At 39.4% G+C, this 23,051-nt stretch overlaps 1 protein-coding gene across 1 annotated transcript in view; it reads right to left on the bottom strand.

Moving 5' to 3' along the window:
* Positions 1 to 9,292: 9,292 nt before the first annotated feature.
* The window catches only part of slc44a5a (solute carrier family 44 member 5a), a 52,824-nt gene continuing 39,065 nt past the window's right edge, over positions 9,293 to 23,051 (bottom strand). The window contains exons 13-20 of the mRNA XM_036556055.1: positions 21,207 to 21,469; positions 17,079 to 17,173; positions 16,798 to 16,901; positions 13,161 to 13,234; positions 13,009 to 13,079; positions 11,975 to 12,063; positions 11,803 to 11,887; positions 9,293 to 9,405 (exon numbers count right to left, since the gene is read on the bottom strand). Coding sequence (XP_036411948.1) covers positions 9,293 to 9,405; positions 11,803 to 11,887; positions 11,975 to 12,063; positions 13,009 to 13,079; positions 13,161 to 13,234; positions 16,798 to 16,901; positions 17,079 to 17,173; positions 21,207 to 21,469 — 894 coding nt within the window. The remainder of the gene's footprint in view (positions 9,406 to 11,802; positions 11,888 to 11,974; positions 12,064 to 13,008; positions 13,080 to 13,160; positions 13,235 to 16,797; positions 16,902 to 17,078; positions 17,174 to 21,206; positions 21,470 to 23,051) is intronic.

Below are 23,051 nucleotides of genomic sequence, written 5' to 3'. Positions count from 1 at the left end.
TTTGTGTAATAACTTTGTGAGGGAGCTTTAAAAGTCATTAGATGTTGTCTGGTTCCGATCACCACCACAGTGACTTAAGTTTGTCTTGAGGGGAGAATTTAACATCAAACCACCCTGAATGATTCTGTTTACATCTCAGCAACTTAATTGTGCAGAGGCATAACATTATGACCACCTCCTTGTTTCTACGCTCATTGTCCATTTTATCAGCTCCACTTACTATATAGGTGCACTTTGTAGTTCTACAGTTACAGACTGTAGTCCATCTGTTTCTCTGCATACTTTGTTAGCCCCCTTTTACCCTGTTCTTCAGTGGTCAGGACCCCCATGGACCCTCACAGAGCAGGTACTATTTGGGTGGTGGATCATTCTCAGCACTGCAGTAACACTGACGTGGTGGTGGTGTGTTAGTGTGTGTTGCGCTGGTCTGAGTGGATCAGACACAGCAGTGCTGCTGGAGTTTTTAAACACTGACCACTCACTGTCCACTCTATTAGACACTCCTACCTTGTCAGTCCACCTTGTAGATGTAAAGTCAGAGACGATAGCTCATCTGCTGCTGCACAGTTTGTGTTGGTCTTCCTCTAGTCCTTCATCAGTGGTCACCGGACGCTGCCCACAGGACACTGTTGTCTTGATATTTTTGGTTTGTGGACTATTCTCAGTCCAGCAGTGACACTGAGGTGTTCAAAAACTCCAGCAGCACTGCTGTGTCTGATCCACTCAGACCAGCGCAACACACATTAACACACCACCACCACGTCAGTGTTACTGCAGTGCTGAGAATGATCCACCACCCAACAAAGTATACAGAGAAACAGATGGACTACAGTCTGTAATTGTAGAACTACAAAGTGCACCTATATAGTAAGTGGAGCTGGTTAAATGGACAATGAGCGTAGAAACAAGGGCATAATGTTATGCCTGATCGGTGTATGGTGGAATTCCCCTGCAGGACAGCATCAGCTTTTGGTGTTCTTTCCATTTCATGTGAATGCAGTGCTCAGATGAAGTGTTTTGAGGTTTACAGTAGGATATTAGATGGTAAAGTCAGATACATGTCCTGAAAGTGCTGCTGCTGGCAGGTTTGTTGATTTGCTGGGTGCTTTTTTTTTAACTGCTGGCGCCCTCTAGTGTCTGGTGTGAATGGTTTGGTTTATTTGCCCCTCGGCCTGCGGCGTTTCCTCAGGATCCTCCTCAGTGAGCTGCTTGTGTAAAACGGCCGAGCCGCTGAGCCGTCATTCTTCTCCAGGTCCAAAGCTACAGAAACCAGAAACAAGTGGCAGTTTAGGTCCTTTTTTTAAATGCTTTAAATCTGTTAATGGAGCCGCTTCTAAAAAGTCTGTGAACTGGCTGAGCAGTTTCCATTAGAAACACTGCAGCTCACTATTCTTGTTGCCTTTAAGTTTCAGTTGTGTGAACTGTTATTATCTAAATATGTCAATTATGTTTGCAAAATACCAAGTTTGATAGTGTTTTGCAATTTGATAAATTTTCAATTCCAATTTTAATAGGCATCAAAATGTGAAGTTGCTGTATGTTGTCTCATACTGGTCAGTTTACATATTGGTTTGTGCACATTCTCTTTTGCAGAACCACAAAATAGAAGAATACACTGTATTGCTCCTTTCAGCATTTACCAACCTGAAAGTCAAAAGCAAACGCTGCCAAAAACTGTTAAATCTACTTAAACTAGTCAGTTTCACTGAAATTACTGTTAGAATATAAAAAAAACATTCAATTTACTTCTCTTTTTTTACTTGTTTTAAAGGGCCCATATCACAGATCACCACTGTTTCACTAGCTCTATGTCTGAACATCAACAGCCAGTTTTTAATTCATTATTTTTGTGATGTCACAAAGACCAACTTCTTTAGATACAGTATATCCACCTATTCAGCCTACAGCAGTTTAGCCCTGCCCACTCACACTGAGGTCATTAGGAGGGTTTCTGTACAGGACAGACCTCATTAACATGCATCAGTCTTCAAGGCACATTAACAAAAACTGCCAGAGAGGTAAAAAAAAAAAAATAATTTAAATAAATTATGACTATTTTTGGTCCATAAAACCACAAAAGCATTATTTAGGGAAAAAATAAAATCTGAAAAAAATCTCAGATTTGGGCCCTTTGAGTTTTACCTGGAAAAAGTTTTTACTTGTTTTGAGAAGTCATGCAGATAATTTTGCTTCGTTAAATAATGTTTGAAACAAGCAAAATTATCTGGCAGTATTCTTATAACAGAGAAAGTGGATTTAAGATGTTTTCACTTGTCATATATATATATATATATATATATATATATGACGTTTTTCAGTTTTTGACATAATTTGAAAATGCCTGTTGCTCTTTACATTGTGTGTAAATTTCATGATGAATGGGCCAAAAGAAACGACCCAAAATGACTTGGAAGAAAATCTGGTTCCATTGACTTACATTAAAAGTAAAGTATGTCTTTTCCTTCTCCTGTAAAGTTACCATTTTGGAGATACAAGGTTTTCTTCAGACAGCAGCGCTATATAAATACATACACACACATGCTTTTCACTTTTCCAAAAAAATATTTAAAAAATAATTGCATGTGTTGCTGTAGCTCTGTAGCTGTAAAGGAGCTTAATAATGCCATATATGTTAGACATTATATTTATACTTGTAAAATACAGGTTATGAGTAATGTAATTTCAGAGAATGTTTGGACATTAGTTTCATTCAAAAATCAAAAATCACATTTTTATTTCCTTTTTTCAGTACAAAAGGTACAAATACATTAAACACCCGTCCCCAAAACATACAAAAAAGGATTTATCCAACATTTAAAAACTGTAGCACTTAAAACCTACACCCCCCTGTACAAATGAACCAAAATGGCTTTGACATCCTTGTAGAAGAAATGATTTCCTAAGTGTTTCTGTGCGTGCAACATATTTTCCCATCCTAGTTCCAAATGATTCTCAGCATCGGCCAGAATTTCTCAAGCTCTGAGGAAAAAGCTATGCGTACCACCAGCTCTCCACTTTCTGAGACGGAGGAAAAGTGAGACGTTGTGATGGGGATAATTCTGCTGGACTGACGTATCATGCTGGACAGCCTTCCAGTCCTGAAGTGTGGCTTCTACAGTGTACGCAGTTTTGGGAAAACTCTGGGACGTTTAACAAAACGGGGGTGGAAAAATATCTGAAAGCCCTTCGTAGCAGTAAACTTCAGGAATACACTACTTTAAAGGTAAACTGCAGTGTTTTTCCAGCCTAATCTCTGTCTGTGCAATCTGAAGCATACATACAGTCGATTACCACAAACAATAATATCAGTGCTTCTCCTGTATTTAGTAAAACAACAAACAGCTTCACTCAAAGCACTTATAATAGAGGTCAGTAGGCTGGCGCTGACCTGTACTGGCTTCTATTTTAAAGGGGAACTCCACTGATTTGGCAAAATTACTGAATCCTTGTAAAATACAGCTTCACTCACCTTGTAAAATACAGCTTCACTCAAAGCACACTTATAATAGAAGTTGGTGGGCTGGCGCTGACCTGTACTGGCTTCTATTTTATAGGGGAACTCCACTGATTTTGAAAAATTACGGAATCCTTCAACGGTCTAGATGTAAATAAAATCATTCAGAGTGGTTTGGTGTGAAATGTGCCTTTCTAGAGAAGTTTACCGAGTCAAAATGGTTCACCATTGTAGTACTAGGAACCAGACGTCATTATGTCAACAACACAAATATCACCATTTGCTATCAAAAATGACCAGTGAGCTTAAATGTGTCTTTTAATGGGTTTTATATGTTGCACTGATAATCGTAAAATAGTGCTAAAACTATTTTTTTCCTTACAACGCCCTGCAAGTACCTCTCTGCCCTGCACGCCTTTTGAGTGAGTAACGTTATTCATCAGAGGAGCTACGATAGACCACAGTGGCACCATTCTGGGTGATTGTTCAGAGTGCTGGTGAACTGCACTGTATCAGGATGCAAAAATGAATGGAGAAAATAGAGTACAGTGCATTCTTTTTCAGTTGCCATTACCAGAAATCCTGAAATCCATGTCTCAGGTATCAAGCAATGCATTCAGACCCATTTCGTGTACAAACTTAATGGGATGTAGCTTTTAGAGCCATTAAATGCTTGGGATGTCTGGTTCCTTGTACTATAATGGTGAACAATTCTGACTAAATTTCAAGAAAGGCGCATTTCACACCGAACCACTCTGAATGATTTTGTTTACATCTAAACCACCGAATGATTAAGTAATTTTGTTCCCCTTTAAGTGTGCTTTGAGTGAAGTTGTGGTAACTGACTGTACGGTCCAGACGCAGCAGATAGAGATTAGGCTGAAAAACACTGCAGTTTACCTTTAAACCATGAAATACATACAGTACCCTTAATATATAGAACCCATAATGCTCAATAAGCCTCCCTAAACAAAAACCATATATGTGTCACTTATATACATGACTCTGTCTACAATGTACCGTACTAATCTCTTAGATAAAACAATGTTTACAGCTGTAAAAGAGAGCCAACCTGCAAAAAGCTATCAGGTGCATATGTTTTTTCATTGGGATCTAATTCAGACACATGTAAAATGCCATTGGTGCCAATTGGTCATTAAAAAGTCACTTTGGTCTGATTTGGAAGACAAATAACACAGTTTATGCATTTCTCTCTCAACTGATCTGAGCTGTGCAAAATTAACTAAAAAATCAGGTGTAAAGTACCGAAGGCAGGTGACTTGACATCATCTCACTTTTTTTCACCAAAAAGGCCTAAAAATATGAATTAATACAATTTTTGTCCTCATTGTTTTTTCCCTTTTTTGTGATAATCCTCATTCAAGGGATTTGATACAGGAACTCTGGAAACTCCAAGTCCTAATTTAGTATTTGTATTTTTGTGTGTAATACAGCTGCACAGTGCGCACCAAAACTAGCAACACCAGTGAAATATTTTCCCAGAATTTGAAAATACCTGCTGCCCTTTACAGTATATTAAAATTTCATGACAATTGGAGCAACAGAAATGATCCAAAATAACCTGGAAAAGATCTTGTTCTATTAATCTCTACTCAAACATTTTTCCCCTCCTGTAAAATGACCATTTTAAAGATACAAGGTTTTGTCACAACAGTGATGATATGCTAGACTGACTTTAAAATTCTACTGTAAACACTTCATTTATAGTATGCGCATAGTGGGACTCTCTCTGGATTGATGACTTTTGAAGTATGGAACTAATTTGGTCATCTTTTGGGTTATAAAGTCCAGACTGATACGCTTTAACTTTCCATTGTAGCAACCAAGACTTAAAATCCTTCAGAACTACTATAGATCTTTTACTATCTTTTTAATATTATAAGACTATTTAACTTATTTCTAGACAATTTTTACTTGTTTCAAGTAATTTGTCTTAGGAAACTGTCTTTTTCCATTGGCAGATCATTTTACTGGTTTCAAGCACGATTTCTTTAAATAAGCAAAATTATCTGCATTATTTCTCAAACTAAGCAAAGCGAACTGCCAATGGAATAAGACACTTTTACTAAATGAAATGACTTAAAACAAGTAAAAAATGTCTAGAATAAGGCTAAATAATCTTATAATTTGCCTATACAATCTCATAATGAGATATATCAGATATATTGTCTGCTTTTAAGATGTTTTCACTTCATTTTCTGCAGTGTATAATCTCCATAAAGCACTGCCAATAGAATGGGACACTCTGGAGAAGTTGTACATGAGCCTAAGGTCACCATGCCCAATGCCAAGCGTGGGCTAGAGGGGTATAAAGTCCCCCAGTGTTGGGCTGTGGAGCAGAGGAACTGTGTTCCTCTGGAGTGATGGAGCTCCATCCAGAACCTTTGGGATGAGCTGGAGTGATCCAGAACTGACCATCCAACATCAGTACCTGACCTCACTAACACTCAATCAAATCCTCACAGCAATGTTCCAACATCTAGTGTAAAGCCTTCCCAGAACAGTAGAAACTGTTATTGCAGCAAAAGTGGACAAACTCTATATTAATCCCAGTGACTTCAGAAGGAACTCTGGATGAGCAGGTGTCTATAAACTTTTGGACATACAGAGTATTTCCCAGCAAAAAGTCTGATTCACGTTTTGCACATGTGGTCAGTCAGCTAAGACAGGGGTGTCCAGTCTTATCCACAAGGGGCTGGTGTGGCTGCAGGTTTTCATTCCAAAAATGCTGGTGCTCATCTGATTATACTGGTTAAATCAGTTGGTTTCAGTCTTCAAACAACTGACCAGGTGAGCTCCTGCTTTGCTGCAATGAAAACCTGCAACCACACTGTCCCTTAGTGGACATCCCTGAGCTAAGACATGCTTGGTGTCCAAATGCTGCTTCTTTACTTTAGCGCTGGAGCTATAAGGCTAAGGTTGTTGCTAACAAACACTAGAAGTCAATAGTCACCCAAAATCTTTTCTGTAATGCTGACTCTCAACCTGCTGAAACCACGTCCAGCTCGTCATTAAGGTCACTCAGACTTGCTGATTGTGTTTTAGGAGACAGTACGACTTACTGTGAGCTATAAAACGAACAAAACCTCACTGGGGTACGGAGCCCTGCTGGTGATGCCCCGTATAAATAAAAATAATGCATGGCCATGACTTAGTAAGGCATGGGAACAAGAAAATTAAGTCATGGCCACAACTTAGTAAGGCATGGGAACAAAATCCTAATGTGTGGCCACAACTTAGTAAGGTGTGGGAATGAGATTATTAAGCTTGGCCACAGCTTAATAAGGCATGATCTCGTTCCCACATCTTGCTAAGTCATGGCCACGCATTAGGATCTTGTTCCCATGCCTTACTAAGTCATGACCACGATTCAGTTATCTCATTCCCACGCCTTACTAAGTCATGGACATGCATTAGGATCCCGTTCCCATGCCTTACTAAGTCATGGCCATTACTCAATTATCTCATTCCCACACCTTACTAAGTCATGGCCACGCATTAGGATCCCGTTCCCATGCCTTACCAAGTCATGGCCATGACTCAATTATCCCGTTCCCACACCTTGCTAAGTCATGGCCACACATTAGGATCTCATTCCCATGCCTGACTAAGTCATGAGCACGACTCAATTATCTTGTTCCCACACCTTACTAAGTCATGGCCACGCATTAGGATCTCGTTCCCATGCCTGACTAAGTCATGAGCACGACTCAATTATCTCGTTCCCACGCCTTACTAAGTCATGGCCACGCATTAGAATCTCGTTCCCATGCGTTACTAAGTCATGGCCACGATTCAGTTATCTCATTCCCACTCCTTACTAAGTTGTGGCCTCGCATTAGGATCTCATTCCCCACACATTAATAAGCTGTGGCCACATATTATTTTTATTTATACAGGATGTCACCAGCAGTGCTTCGTACTGTGGAGCTGAACGACACAAGCAGCCACTTTAGCCAACTGCTGTTTGTTTACAACCAAGAGAAGCTTTTAGGCTGCATTTGCGGGAAATAGTTTGGGTGACTATTGATTTCTAGTGTTTATTAGCCGCATTAGCCTCGTAGCTCCAGCACTAAAACTAAAGAAGGAAAACTTGGACACCAAACATGTCTTGACCGAATGACCACATTTGGGAAAAGTAGATTGTTGTGTAAATTTGTTTCCTCGTCAAACCTTTCCTTTCACATCCATGTTGCAAATCACAGTGTAATATTGTTGTAAATATTGTTTACATGCTTGATGATGACGTCCTGATACCTGACATTTGTGTAATGGGAATTTTTCCTGGAATTGGGCACCTCTTGTTCCATTCTACCTGAAAACACCACCATGTAACCCACTGGTAGCAGTGCTTTAAAGGAACTCTCCAGCATTTTTAAACCTAATCTCTATCTGTCGTATCTGTATTGTGCAGTCACAGCGAATTTGATGCATTTTCCTGTGCTTAGAAAAGAACAGACAACCAACTGACTCAAAGCTCACTTATATAATGGAACCCAATGGGCAGTTACTGAATACTGTCCTTAAAGGTTTATGTAAAATATCGCTGCTGTCGGAACAGAACCTCAAATCTGTATTTTTGTCATTTTTCAGTTTTTGACATGATTTGAAAATGCATGTTGTTCTTTACATTGTATGTAAATTTCATGATGAATAGACCAAAATAAATGACCCAAAATTACTTGGAAAAAAAGTCTGGTTCCATTGACTTACATTAAAAGTCAAGTAGGTTTTTTCCTTCTCCTGTAAAGTTACCATTTTGGAGATTGAGAGTTTTGTTCTGACAACAGTGATATATATTTTTGTAGAACATTCATGAATTATTCAGTCAGATGTTTTTAAAGTGAGCTTTAATTTGTATAATTGTTCTTTCAGAGATGGACTAGTTGTCCAGAGTGAAGAAATTGCGATAATTTGTTACCAGAACTGTGTTTTCCCAGTATCTGAACATTGCATAAGCCATCATAAGAACAGCTTTGATGAGACATTCTCTCAGTCTGTCTCATGTTAATACCTGCATTTTCAGAGCTGTTTTCAATTCATGTTATTTCAAATGTTTTATTCGCAGAATTGAGCAACTGCCCATTGACTTCTATTATTAAATATTAAGCCAATGTGTTTTCTGTTCTATTCTAAGTACAGAAAATCAGACTGAAGTCACTGTCTGTGGAAATCGACCGTATGAGCAGATAGAGATTAGTTTGAAAAATGCTGCAGTGCTTCTTTATCACTGTTATCTGAGTGTTTTTGTTGCTGTAGTCTACAGACCAGCTTTGCTCCATCACTGCATGAGACACTATATTACCATAAACGAATACTGCGCACATCAGGTTGGCGTTTAAATAATCACAACAGATCATTCGTGACACTTTACACTGGTCCATTTTCCTCCATCAAACATTTCTACCTCTGATTGAAAATCTCGCCACTGGAGATCTCCGGTTGCCTTTGCCGCCGCAGTTCCCGTGAACGACCTGCGGTGATGTCACTGCTCCAGAAGCGTTAGGATAAGGCAGCAGCAGTCAGCAGCAGAAAGAGGCAGAGAGTTAGAAAGTGGGGCGGAGTCAGAGTCAGAAAGGCCAAAGTCCTGCCTGGTGTGGGGTTTACAGTGCATAGCACCTTCAGTCTTTTGTCTGACGGAAGCAGAAATCTCCTGTTTCTCACAGTTTTAGTGCATTTGAGTCTTGGTACAGTACAGTCTGGAGAGGCCGTAGTCCGTAACAGCCACGAGATAAGTTAAAGCATGCTAAGTATCAACGATGAGTAAAGCTATTCCATCAGTGGTGAGTTTTTAGTCTTTTTTTTGGGGTCAGGCGGCTACACTCTCGACTTTTTGGGGCTCTGCTCGACTCCTCCCAGGATTCTGTGCAGGCCGGGGGACATGAGGAATGGCTTCGCCTGAGTGCCGTCGTTTCTCTCCAGATCCTCACCTGGATCCAGCGTGCAGCGGAGCAGAGACAAGCAGAGTGAAGTTAGTGAAATGACAAGTGAATGTGAAAGTCAATGCAAAAGCTTTGGCGAGGTTGGATTAATGTCAGTCACAGATCAGATATGTCAGTATTAAGCTGTGGAAAGAAGTGCAAGATGCTTTGGGCTGCTAGGGAACAACAGTCTGATGCAAAATCCAGCACTCTATGTAGAGTACAGTACAAAAGTCAAAAGAACAGCCTCTCATTTAATTTAATTTCCAGTCAAAACAGCCATTAAAGCTGCACTATGTAAAATTTGGGGATTTGGAGACCTCTCTGGTGGAAATGTGTAATTGCACACAATATGCAGCAGAACATTTTATAGCGTGGGTTGTGCTTCGGTCCCCTTCCCCGAGCATGAATCTGATGATTGGGAGCGAGTTGAAAGAGAACTCAAACTCAGTCTAAACTTGGTGAGGGACACGTCTTCCGAGGATGTGAGTGAATTATCTACTATTGTCATCACATCTTCATCAGTATGATGTTGATTTTGAGACCATTTGAGACCTAAACATCGAGCTGGACCTTCTTTTTGAGCCTTTGTGTGACGTTAATACATAAAGACGTACGACGTGGTGTGAAAAACTCCTCGCCTCTGACTTTTAAATGATTATTTCAGGCTTTACAGGGCGACTCACAGCAGCGCACACTCACCATATTTTAGCCTGTTCTTATTCTCCTCACTCAGTAATGACATTTCTTTCAGCAAATTTACATAGTGCAGCTTTAAGTACAAATTGTTCAGTTTTCAGAGTTAAAAAAACAGGAAACACATAATTACAGAAAATTACACAAAGCCCAACACTAAGTATGTCAGATCTATCAGTACTTACTTTTGTGCACCTGCTGCCACTTTAATTCCTCCATCTATCCAATCTTAAAACTGAGTTACTGTGTCCAGTGAGGGATCTGCTGTATTATATGTTTTATGTGTAATTTTATGTTCAGTATTATGTGTTATGATATATATGTGATCTGTGTATGTTTTATGTGAGCTGTACCTGGGAGGACATTGTGAACAGTTATCCCTGGCTGTCCATCTCTGTATGTTAAGAACAGCAGTTGCTTCCGTACCTAATTTGGCAAAGGTCCAGGCAACAATGTGCCTAAGCCAGCCTATATAAACATGGCCATTTTCTATGTCGAGCAGGTCAGCTTGCCATCTCTGAATCGTGCGCACCACGAAGAAATAAAGATCAGTGCTACAGAGGCAAGGCTGGCCTCCTGGTCCTGCTTCTAAAGAAAGAAGGGTTTGAAAATTCTACACCTCTCAACAAAAGACTCCCCTGACATCGTGCTCCCCTTCAAAGAGACGCTAACATTCACTAACAAAGCACCTACCCAAACTCACCTCAGCTGCCTCACACGTTTCTCTCTCATGTTCATCTGAAATGGCTAAAGGGGATATTTCAGAGGAGATTACTGAGTTCGAAAACTGATTAAAAACTAAAGAAACAGAGAAAATGGGGCTCCTGACAACCACCTGGAAGACCTGGTAGACACCTAAACTGCCCCCATCAGATAAACAGCACTTAAAGCTTTCATCTCTGAGAGAGAGGAGAAAATCAAGCTGCTTCAGATCTGAAACATCCACAGGTGTTTCTGTCCATCCTTCCACTGTGAGAAGACAACTCAGCGCTGTGGGTCTGAAAGGATGTGTAGCTGTTCAAGAAGAACCTCACTGAGAAAAGGAGACGGACACATCAAACAAAGAAGCTGAACAATGGACTGACCACCCCAGAGTCCAGACCTCAACACCACTGAATGTGTTTGATTACTTCAAAACCAACTTCTAAGACTGAACTTTGGAGGTGTGTCTGCAGATTTCTTTGAAAACGACTCTACTAAAAAGAATGGAAGCTGTATTAAAGGTAGAGTGACTCACTAAACACTGAAGAAATGATAGTTAGTTGTTAAAGCTTCTGTGTAAGTTTCTGTTAAGTGTGTTTTCCGACTCAGAAATGTTTTGACTGGAAAGGAAATAAATGAAGGGTGATCTATGACTTTTCTTGTCAGTTTATTATGTTCACCTACTTTGTACCTACTCTTGTTGGCCATTTTATCAGAAACACCTACCGTATAGGTGCACTTTGTAGGTTTGTAGCCCGTCTGCTGCTGCAGCATCCATCAGCACCTCTCTAACCTGTCCATCAGTGGGATGAGACCACCATAGGACCACTGCTGACATTATTTGGGTGGTGGACCGGCAAGGTGGAGCTACAAGGTTGGGGTTTCTAATAAAGTGGCCAGGGAATGTACGTTGTATCTCTTTCGTTTTGTGCTTGGAGTGCTTACAGAAGAATACTACTCAGTCTGAGTCAAATCATTAACGTACAGCGACAGTGAGAACGTACTTACAGAAGCAAAGGAACAGGGTGTCCACACACATTGCATAGACGCTGAAGAAGCCGTGTGCAATCAAGTAGGACCCGAATACAACTGTCTGTCAAAGAGAGAAGCAGCACGGTCAACCGAAAGTGACGGAACCAAGTGGGAATAAGAAAGAAAACCATGAAAACGGTTTCCTTACCAACAGAGGCACCCAGTAATTATTCAAGACCGGAACTTCCTCCTGAATGATGGGTATCTTGTGTGTGAAGAAAAAGAAGGCAACGACACCTGCAAAACACCGTTGATTTACTGCTCAACTACAGAAGACACAGCATTGTGTCGCTTTACTGGCACCCTTGTGGTGGATGTGGGTAGTGCAGTGTGAAGTAAAGCAGTAGCAGCTCAAATACAAGTGCAATGAAGCAATAATGAAATCTTAGCAGTGAAATTTCAAACATGCAGTTGTATGTAAAAGTTTGGGTACCCGGTCATATGACGATTTTTGTTGATTAAATAAGTTAACACATCCTCCCTCTACAGAGAATATACATCTGCACATATTAATACACAACTACTGTTTATTTGCTGAATTTAATACATTGGGGATAAAAAAAACAAACATATAATATGGCTACAAAAGTTTTTTATGTTGAACCCAACAAACAAGTAGAAATTGTGCACTAAAATTGCCAAAAAATGCCATTCAGTGTGCTCTCTGTAGAATTTCTGAAAATTGGTGGAGTTCCCCTTTAACATATTTTTACTCAGAAAGACAACAAAAATGTCATGTGATTAGGGGTGTGCAAACATTTGCATATGAATATGTGTATGTATAAATAATAATGAATTATCATTAATAATGACTTGTAAATTTTAAATTTTAATAAATTAGAATTTTAACAAAGTTTGGAGAAAATTTAGACAGTATTTCAACAGAATCAGTCAAAATCCTTAACATCCTGGGACAATAAGTAATTATTCTGTGATTTGAAAAACATAAGTCCTTCTCAAGTGACGCTTTTGTTTTAAGGATAGTTTATAAAATGATGCAAAAATATTTGAATAAAACAGTTGAGGAACAAAAGCGTAAGTTTGCTCTGCTTCTAATGAATTGGGATGCACACGTTCCACTTGCTCCATTGTTCAGGTGACACTACCGTTTAGAAGGTTTAAGGCACACAGCCATGACCCTACAAACGCCAGAAGAGCAGTGAAATCAATAAAAAGACTCACCCACACTTCCCGCGACCAAGAGCTTCCCTAAGAACAGCAGAAAGTCTGTGACTTTGTCCAACACTGCCACCCTGTGGTGAAAGAGAGGAACTGAGAATGAGGCTGTGGCCGAACAACAGACATTCACTAGCAGAATTCTAGCCCATCCTCACCTCACTACGTTCCTCATCAGCAAAAAGAACGCTTCCCGCGCTGACGTGCAGAAATTCTTCCCATAGATTGCGATCTAGACACAAACAAGAGTGCATTGCTGTTTGTTTGATGAGCACTTGTTATGTCATCATGTGATTAGACAATAATCTCCCCCTTTACCCCATATGTAGTCGATCAGTCGAGACCTGTTTGGTGTCTTAAGTTTGCCTCTTTAGTTTTGCTCTGAAGTTACCAGGCTAAAGTAGCTAACAAGTGATGGAAGCTTCTGCAGACCAAACTTTAAAGGCTTTTATTGCACCTCATTCAGAAAACAGTCCAGGATGAAACACTCCCTATAACGTCAGTGTGAGTGGGCGGAGCTAAACTGCTGTAGGCTGAAATGTAAATGCATTGGTTTTTCTGACATCACAAAAACAGTGAAATCAAAATAGTCTGTTTTTTGCAGCTGAGTTTCCATATGTGGACTGCAGTGACCGAGTGAACAGAACATTTTGAAACTTTAACAATCTTGACAAACTACACTCTTATAAATGATGGTTCTTCAAGGGTTCTTTAGTAAAGAAAATGGTTCTGTGTAGAACCATGGACACTCAAAGAGTTCTTTGCATTGTGAAAGAGTTTGATGGACTGTGTTGATGTACATGTATATTTTTTTGTATATATATTTTGTATGTATAATTTGAAAAGGGTTCTTCTATTGTTACAATGTCAAACTTGTAATAATCCTTTTTGGCGCTATATACAACCCCATTTCCAAAAAAGTTTGGATGCTGTGCAAAATGTAAATAAAAACAAAATGCAATGATGTGCAAATTATTTAAATCCTATATTTCATTGAAAATTATACAAAGACAACAAATCACATGTTGAAACTGAGACATTTTATTGTTTTTTGAAAAACATATGCCCATTTTGAATTTGACGCCAACAACATGTTCCAAAAAAGTTGGGACGGGGGCAACAAAAGACTAACTCTGTAAGGGAAATCACTGCATGGGCTCAGAAACACTTCTGAAAACCACTGTCTGTGAAAACAGTTCGTCACTGCATCCACAAATGCAAGTTAAAATTCTAAATGCAAAGAAGAAACCAAATATAAACAGGATCCAGAAATGCTGCCACCTTCTCTGGGCCTGAGCTCATTTAAAATGGACTGAGGGGAAGTGGAAAAGTGTCCTGTGGTCCAATGAATCAACATTTGAAATTCTTTATGGAAATCATGGACACTGTGTCCTCTGGGCTAAAGACCACTCAGCTTATCAGTGCACAGTTCAAAAGCCAGTATTCATGATGGTATAGGGGGGCATTAATGCACATGGCATGGGTGACATGCACATCTGTGAAAGCACCATTAATGCTGAACGATATGTTTTGGTAACATATGCTGCCGTCCAGACAACGTCTTTTTCAGGGAAGGCCTTGATTATTTCAGCAAGACACTGTCAAACCACATTCTGCACATATTACAACAGCATTGCTCCGTATCAAAAGAGTCCAGGTGCTAAACTGACCTGCCTGCAGTCCAGACCTGTCACCACTGAAAAAATTGGCTCATTATGAAATAAAAAATATGACAAAGGAGACCCCGAACTGTTGAGCAGCAGAAATCCTGTATCGAACAAGAACGGGAAAACATTTTACTTTCAAGACTACAGCAGTGTCTCCTCAGTCCCCAAACGCTTACAGAGTGTTGATAAAAGAAGAGGTGATGAAACACAGTGGTAAACAGGCCCCCGTCCCAACTTTTTTGGAACATGTTCAAAATGGGCACATATTTTTCAAAAAATAATACAAATTTCTCAATTTCAACATTTGTCTTTGGAGTCTTTTCCTTTAAAAATATGGTTTACATGATTTGCATATTGTTGCATTCTGTTTTTATTTACATTCTCAAACAGCGTCCCAACCTTTTTGGAAACAGCGTTGTAGAACCCTTTTCTTTACTAAAGAACCCTTGAAGAACCATCATTTTTAAGCGTGTACATCAACCTCATAAAAGGGAGCACAATTCAGTTTTCTATGATACGGGCCCTTTAAGGTGCTCCTACTGTTTTAAGCTCTGTGACGTCGTTTAGTCCATGTTTATAGATCACAGAGGGTCATACAGAGTCAGAAACCAAGCAAGTCTATTAGAGATACTGAAGACAGAAGTTCGAGGGAAGCGTGTGATGATTTAGACTTGCACAGTGCTAATTGGTGGGGTATAGGCTTCTATTACTTGTTAGCTACACACTTAAAAAGAGATGGTTCTTTGAGGGTTCTTTAGTAAAGAAAATGTTTCTATATAAATCATAAACATGGCTGTTCTTTGCATGTTTTATATGGTTCTATATAGAGTCTTTTGAAAAATGTTATACATAGCACCACTTTTTGGTGCCTTATAGAACCCTTTTCAAAAAGGTTCTATATAGAGCCATTTACAATACATTCTCCATCAATATGAAAAATAATGTAATCAGATTAAAGGATTCTTTGCATGTTTTATAAGGTTCTATATAGAGCCTTTTTGAAAAGTGTTCTATGTAGCACCAAAAAGTGTTCTTCTATTGTTACAGGCTTGACATCATAACAATAGAAGAACGCTTTTGGGTGCTATATAGAACCCTTTTCAAAAAGGTTCTATCTACAGTACATTCTCCATCAATCTGAAGAACCATTTCACCATGCAAAAAAAACGCTTTAATCATGTAAAGGGTTCTTTGAGAATTAATGGTTTTATATAAAGCTATTTTCTTTACTAAGAACCCTTGAAGAACCATCTTTTTAAGAGTGTACATTAGCCTTGTAGCTTCAGTGTAGTGGTTCTTTGCATGTTTTATATGGTTCTATATAGAGCCTTTTTGAAAAGAGTACTATATAGCACCAAAAAGTGTTCTTCTATTGTTACAGCCTTGAAGTCGTAACAATAGAACACCCTTGTGGGTGCTGTATAGAACCCTTTTCAAAAAGATTCTATGTGGAACTACCTACAATTTCCATCAATCAAAAGAACAATTTCACCATGCAAAGAACCAATTTATCATGCAAAGCGTTCTTTGAGTGTTCATGGTTCTTTATAGAAACATTTTCTTTACTAAAGAACCCTTGAAGAACCATCATTTTAAGAGTGTACATTAGCCTCGTAGCTCAAGTGTAAAACTAAGGAAGCAAACTTTACACAACAAACGTGTCTCGACTGACTGACTACACTGTGATTCTTCAAGGGTTCTTTAGTAAAGAAAATGGTTCTATATAGAACCATGGACACTCAAAGAACCCTCTGCATGATTAAAGGGTTCTTTGCATGTTTTATATGGTTATATAAAGAGTCCAATTTTTGGTGCTATATAGAACCCTTTTCAAAAAGGTTCTGTATAGAGCCATTTACAGTACATTCTCCATCAATATGAAGAACGATGTCACCAGGCAAAGAACCCTTTAATCATGCAAATGCTTCTTGTTCATGGTTCTATATATATCCATTTTCTTCGTACTAAAGAACCCTTGAAGAACCATCATTTTAAGAGTGTACATTAGCCTCGTAGCTTCAGTGTAAAACTAAAGAAGCAAACTTTACACACCAAACGTGTCGCGGCTAATCGACTATATTTGCGGCGAAACTATCGCTTTAATGCAGGATTATCGGCTGGTTCTCACCATGATGTAGGCGTTTCTGTTCATGAAGCGAATGAAGCGCTCCAGGCACCAGAAGCAGCACTTCAGACAGCAGAGCAGGAACCGGGCAATAACGTTGTGAGCTCCTGGACACAAACACACAGAACGACACCACAGCTGACACTGATATCATAACAAGCAACAGACAGAGGACTTCTGTGGCCAGCTGTGACCACTGGTGATCACATTTTCTCCAGTGATTAAAACAATAACCTGCCATAAAGCCACGTTTAGATCTTCAGTGTTCTCTAAAAACCTCATACCTTTGAGTTTGTGGTCCAGGTATTCAAGGACGATCCGGATGAGCTGGACAAACGCTAAGATCAGTGACCCAAAGGCAAGAGACCCTGTGTGATACCTGCGGGCAGGACACAGAGCACTTTACAATAAGACTACCCTTATGAAGGGATTATTAATGGCTTATAATTAGTTTATGAACAGCTTTTAATGAGATTGTAAAAAATCATTGATAAGCAGTTATAAATAAAAAGCTGAATGTGGGCTCACTATTTGGCAAGCAAGCAGGTCACTGATGCCCTTTTTATTTATGTGTGATGACTGCTTATTAAAGATTTGTGAAAGTGGTTATGACTTAATCAATAACAATTAGTAAATTGATTTTAAACCTTTTTTAGGGTTTTGTGAAATGCTTTAAAATTAGTTTATAAATGATTATTAATTAAGTTCTAATCACTTTCACAAATCTTTAATAAGCAGTTATAATATATAAATTAATTGATGAATGTGGGCTCACTATTTGCCACGAAACAGGTCACTGTTGCCCTTTTTATTTACATGTTATAACTGCTTTTTAAAGATTTGTGAAAGTGGTTATAGCCCTATTAATAACTGTTAATAAACTAATCTTAAACATTCACAAACCTTAAAAAATGACACCAAAATCTGCTAATCAACAACACACCTTCTGCGTTATCAGTATTTTAGCACAATTTGTGTCATTTTATGCTACAGCAATTTTCTTGTATGATACAATTGTAAGCAAAAGTTTGAGCACCCCGGCCAGACATTTTTTTTTGATGTGAAAAGAAGTAGATGCAACGTCTGTAGCAAACTGTTTTAATTTTTTTTCTGCAAATGTTCATAAACAGTTACTTTACCTTTTATTATCTTACACTGTCTGCCGATGTATCATCCCACAACATACAGTGTCTACCTAAAATGCAGCCAATACAAAGTGATGCATGCAAATCCTGCTATGTTAACAGCTGACAGGACAGCACACAGACAGTCTACTTTCACTTTGCTGTGTGGCTGCCTGCCACTATAAAAGTACATAAAATGTGGGGTTTAGCCGCTGCTGATTGGCTAGTGGTGCATTGCCACACTAAATGACCCCCTGATGCTGGGCCTGGTCAGAAAATGTTTCGGCAGATCAAGATTTTGTAACAAATTCTCTGGCTCTTCAAACCTTGTGCAAACAACCTTGAACTCCTCTAAAATGATGTTGACTCATGCTTACACAGCAGGGAAGGCTCAAAAAAGATATGAAAAACACATTTAGCTCACAATGTCCACTATCTGAAATGTCTTCTTTAAGAAATGGCAGTTAAGGGGAACTATGGAAGCTGAGGTGAGATCTAGAAGACCAATAACTCTCAGATCTGCTGCTTGTATGCTGGTCAGAAATGCAAAGCAAAACCCCCATATGACAGTGAAGGACCTGCAGGCTGACACAGGAGTGGTGGTGCACCGTTCTACTGTGCAGCACTGTGTGCACAAACATGATCTGCATAGAAAGATCATCAGAAGGAAACCTTACCTTCAACCTCATCACAACAGTCAACGTCTGAAAGTATGCAAAATAGCATCAAGATAAGCCAGAGGCATTTTGAGAACAAGTACTGTGGACTGACTGCTTTGCCCTATAGGTCAAAATGATTTTTTGTGTAGTGTCTTCTTCAGTACTGATTGCAGAACAGTGGGGAGATGCACAACGCCACCACCAGGGGGAGCCGCTTATAAAAGGGAGATGTACAGGAGAAAAAGCGGTGCTTTACTTCTGGTGAGGCTTCCGTTGCATCCCCGGTTCCCTGACCAGTCATTTGAAAGAGCTTCTTCTATAGAACTGTGTCCATGTTGTAGCACTTTCACTGAAGTATATTGTAAACACTGAGCTCAGTGAAAGTATACTGTAAACACTGAGCTAATGTGGCCACTCAGAGACAAAGCTCTTGTATATAATCTCTCTTACTGGGGAGAAAGGGTGAGTTTTGTTGCCTGGTTTGCTGTAGTTAGGATGTTAGGTTAGAAATCGTATTTGCTTTTCTTTTGTTTGTTTGTTAGGTAAGTTAAATTTCCCAAAATCTAAGTCAGCTTTGTTTTGTTCGTTATTTTTCTCTTACCTGTTCCATTTATTCTCATTCTTGAAAGAGAAAACTCAGCCTAAAGCCTTGAACTCTCGAGGAAAATAAAACCAATTTGTTATTATTGCAAAACTGGTCATATGTGTGAGCTGGGGAACCGGGAGGGCACGGAGGTCTCGCTTTATTTATTTATTTTTTTTTATTTTAACCCAAGTATCTCCCCAATCTAGTTGTCGGCAATTCCACCTGCTAGTTAGGACTCCCCCAATCACACGATACTATCAACGCTAGGAGGGTGAAGGCAGTACAGGCTTCCTTCGAGACCTGTGAAGCGCCATCGCTTCTTTTCGAACTGCTGCTCACACATCGCCACTGGGACAGCCGAACGCGCTCGGAGGAAAGCGTCAACCGCCAGATCTGTTACGTCAGCTAACAGACGCCTGCGCTGACTAGCATCGCGTTAAGTGATGGGGGGAGAAGGAGGGGCCATCCTACCACCCAGAGAGAGCAAGGCCAATTGTGCTCTCTTGGACTACCGGCTACGGATGGCTGTAGCATCACCAGGGATTGAACTCACGATCTCCTGATGACAGGGCCAACGCTTAGACGGTTGCACCACTCAGGAGCCTCTCTCTTTTTTTTTTACGTTGAGACCGGGTCGTGACACTGATGAAGAAAAAATGGAACTCTTTGGCTGTGGTCACCTGTAAAATGGGACTCTTCGGCTGCAGCACTTGATGAAAAGAACACCTTGGCAACTGTCAAGCATGAGGGTGGATCTGTTATGCTTTGTGGCTGTGTGGCAGCCAGTGGAAAGACTGCATGGGTAGACAGAGGAATGGATTCTATTAAATATCAGCAAATTCTGGAAGCAAATGTGGCACAGTTAGTCAAGAAACTGAAGCTGAAAAAGGCTTCTAAAACAGGACAATGATCCTAAACATGCCTCAAAATCCACCATGAACTACTTCAAGAAATGCATGCTGAAGCTTTTGGAATGGCCCTCACAGTCCCCTGATTTAAATTGAAAATCTGTGGGTAGATCTTAAACTTGCAAGACATCCCAAGAATATCACAAAAATAGAAGCGTTCTGCAAGGAAAACTGGGTGAAAATTAAACAAGAACTGAAGAACTATCTGGCTACAAAGCTGTGATGGTAATACTGATTTAGTAGGGTGTCCAATTTTTCGCACATTTACTATTTTTGAAGCAAATCAAGTTGCGCATTAACATTTGCAGAAAAAACACTGATTTTAAAAATAGTTTGCTGTAGAGGCTGTGTTTACTTATTTTCATTTTAAAAATCAACAAACTATGCCATTTTGTATGGGGTGCTCAAACTTCTGCATATATGATACAACTGTATACAACATAGTTGTGAGGGATTGAAAATGGGCTGTTTTTGCAGCCTGGTTTCCATGTAGAGACTGTATGGAATGACAAGTGAATGGTATGTTTCAAAACAATATTTGGTGACACTTTATTTTGAGGGATCTTTTTAAATGAAACAAACACTCAACAGACTCTCAGTAACATGTCAAAAACATAGGAGGGTTAGGATTAGGTTTTGGGTTGAGGTTAATGTTAGGTTTAGGATTAGGGCCAGGGTGAGGGTTAGGATTAGGTTTTGGGTTAAGGTTAAGGTTAGGTTTAGGATTAGGGCCAGGGTGAGGGTTAGGATTAGGTTTTGGGTTAAGGTTAAGGTTAGGTTTAGGATTAGGGCCAGGGTGAGGGTTAGGATTAGGTTTTGGGTTGAGGTTAAGGTTAGGATTAGGGCCAGGGTGAGGGTTATTTGTTGGGTAAGGTTGGTAAGGTTAGGTTTTGCGTAATGGAAGTAACATATTAACAATACATCTACTTAATGTAAGTAATTTATCAACAGAACATCTACAAAATATTTGCTTCACTCCTGCTACCTCACTGATATGTTGTTGATGTGTTACTGATAATCTACAAAGGACCACTCTAAATAAAGCGTTACCAATATTTACATAGCGCATTAGACTCTTGTTTCAAAAACGAAAATTCTGATTTCTGTGATATGGGCACTTTAAAAAGCTCCAAACCGTATGGTGCGGGTGAAAGAAGAGAAGACGGGACAGGGCGGGATGTCCGCTGGTTTCCTCTTGGCCCAGTAATAGGAGGCGAAAGCTCCAGCGATGGTACACTGTTCCAGAGCGATGGTGAAGTTCACCAGCCAGAGGAAGACCAGCAGGTTACTGAGCTGCAGGATGAAGATGTAGCGATGATACACGCTCTCACCGCCGTAAAACGCAAACAGACACTGAGCCCCAGGACACTGCTTAGTGATGTTGGTGCTGTTGAAGGTCTGACAGTGACAAGAGAACACATACAACACACAGCATAAACATGGATTTAATTATTATTCATAATACATTAGTTATAAAAAGTTTTGTCACACAATTTCAAATAATACAGGCACAGAATATTAAACATTATACAAAACATTACATTAAACAATATAAAATTATTGTTTAAAATGACTTTTTTCCTCTTTTTATTTATGCTTCTTCAGGGATGAATAAAGTTTATCCAACTCAATTCAGTTTAAGCCTTATATTTCATTTTTTGTATGATTTGACTGACACTTGTTAATTTTAATAGTTAAAGGATTAAGTTGCATAAATATCTTATTTTAAATAAAAACAATAATTATACACATAGGAAATGGGAAGCAAGACATGTGCAATGCTTAACTCCACCTAAGCTTTATAATTATTATTGCCTGAAGGGGAATTCCATCAACTTTTCAAAATTTTCTGCATAATTCAGTGGTTAAGATGTAAACAGTCATTCAGAGTGGTTTGGTGTGAAATGGTTGATTGTAGAGACTCAGATTTCTTTACAGTGGTGGTGATAGGAACCCGGGTTGCCATGACAACAACACAAATATAGCCATTTTATTTACTGTTCAAAACCACCAGTGAACCTAGACGAGTCTTCTGAGCTTTTATAAGTAATGTTGATGATGGTAAAATAGCAGACAATCTAAAAAATAACTTTTCTTTGGGGACTATTTTGCTTGACAACACCCTCCAAGTACCCCGAAAGATGTTTTAGGCCAAAATCTTCTCAAAACTATCATAATACAATGTCTCAGGCGTCAGAAAGCGTATTGAAAACAATTTTATATAATAACTTTCTGTGAGGGAGCTTTTAGAGGTGGATGTCTGGTTCCTATCACCACCACTGTGAATAATTCTGACTCGGTACGTTTTTCTAGAACAGAGCATTTCACACCGAACCACTCTGAATGACTTTCTTTACATCTCAATGATTTTATTACGCAGAATTATTTGAAAGATTGGTGCAATTCCCCTTTAAAATAAGCTGATAATGCAAATTGCTTTCATTACTAAAGGACACCTACACCCTTTGTAATGAGTGAATTCAGCTCATTATTCACTCATTGCTGACACAGGTGTTCAGCTGTGCTCACAGCTTGTATAACCTTTGTAGAGAAGCAGCCGCACATGAGCCTAAGGTCATCATGCCCAAAGCCAAGCGTGGGCTAGAGGGGTATAAAGCCCCCAGCATTGGGCTGTGGAGCAGTGGAACTGTGTTCTCTGGAGTGACGGAGCTCCATCCAATACCTCTGGGTTGAGTTGGAGATCCAGAACTGATCATCCAACATCAGTACCTGACCTCACTAATGCTCAATCAAATCCTCACAGCAATGTTCCAACATCTAGTGTAAAGCCTTCCCAAAAGAGTAGAAGCTGTTACTGCAGCAAAGGAGGACAAGCTCCATATTAATACCCTTCATTTCAGAAGAAACGCTGGAGAGCACACAGTGGAAACCAGCCAAACCACACAAAAGACAAAGTTTAATTTAAACATCCATCATATTTTTAACAATCTGTGCAGGTATTAGTTGAAAGTACACTGTG

The sequence above is a fragment of the Colossoma macropomum genome, unplaced genomic scaffold, assembly GCF_904425465.1.
Source record: "Colossoma macropomum unplaced genomic scaffold, Colossoma_macropomum, whole genome shotgun sequence".
NCBI classification, from domain to species: Eukaryota; Metazoa; Chordata; class Actinopteri; order Characiformes; family Serrasalmidae; genus Colossoma; species Colossoma macropomum.
Note: the sequence above shows the minus strand (reverse complement) of the source record. Positions and strands in the feature narration are given on the sequence as shown.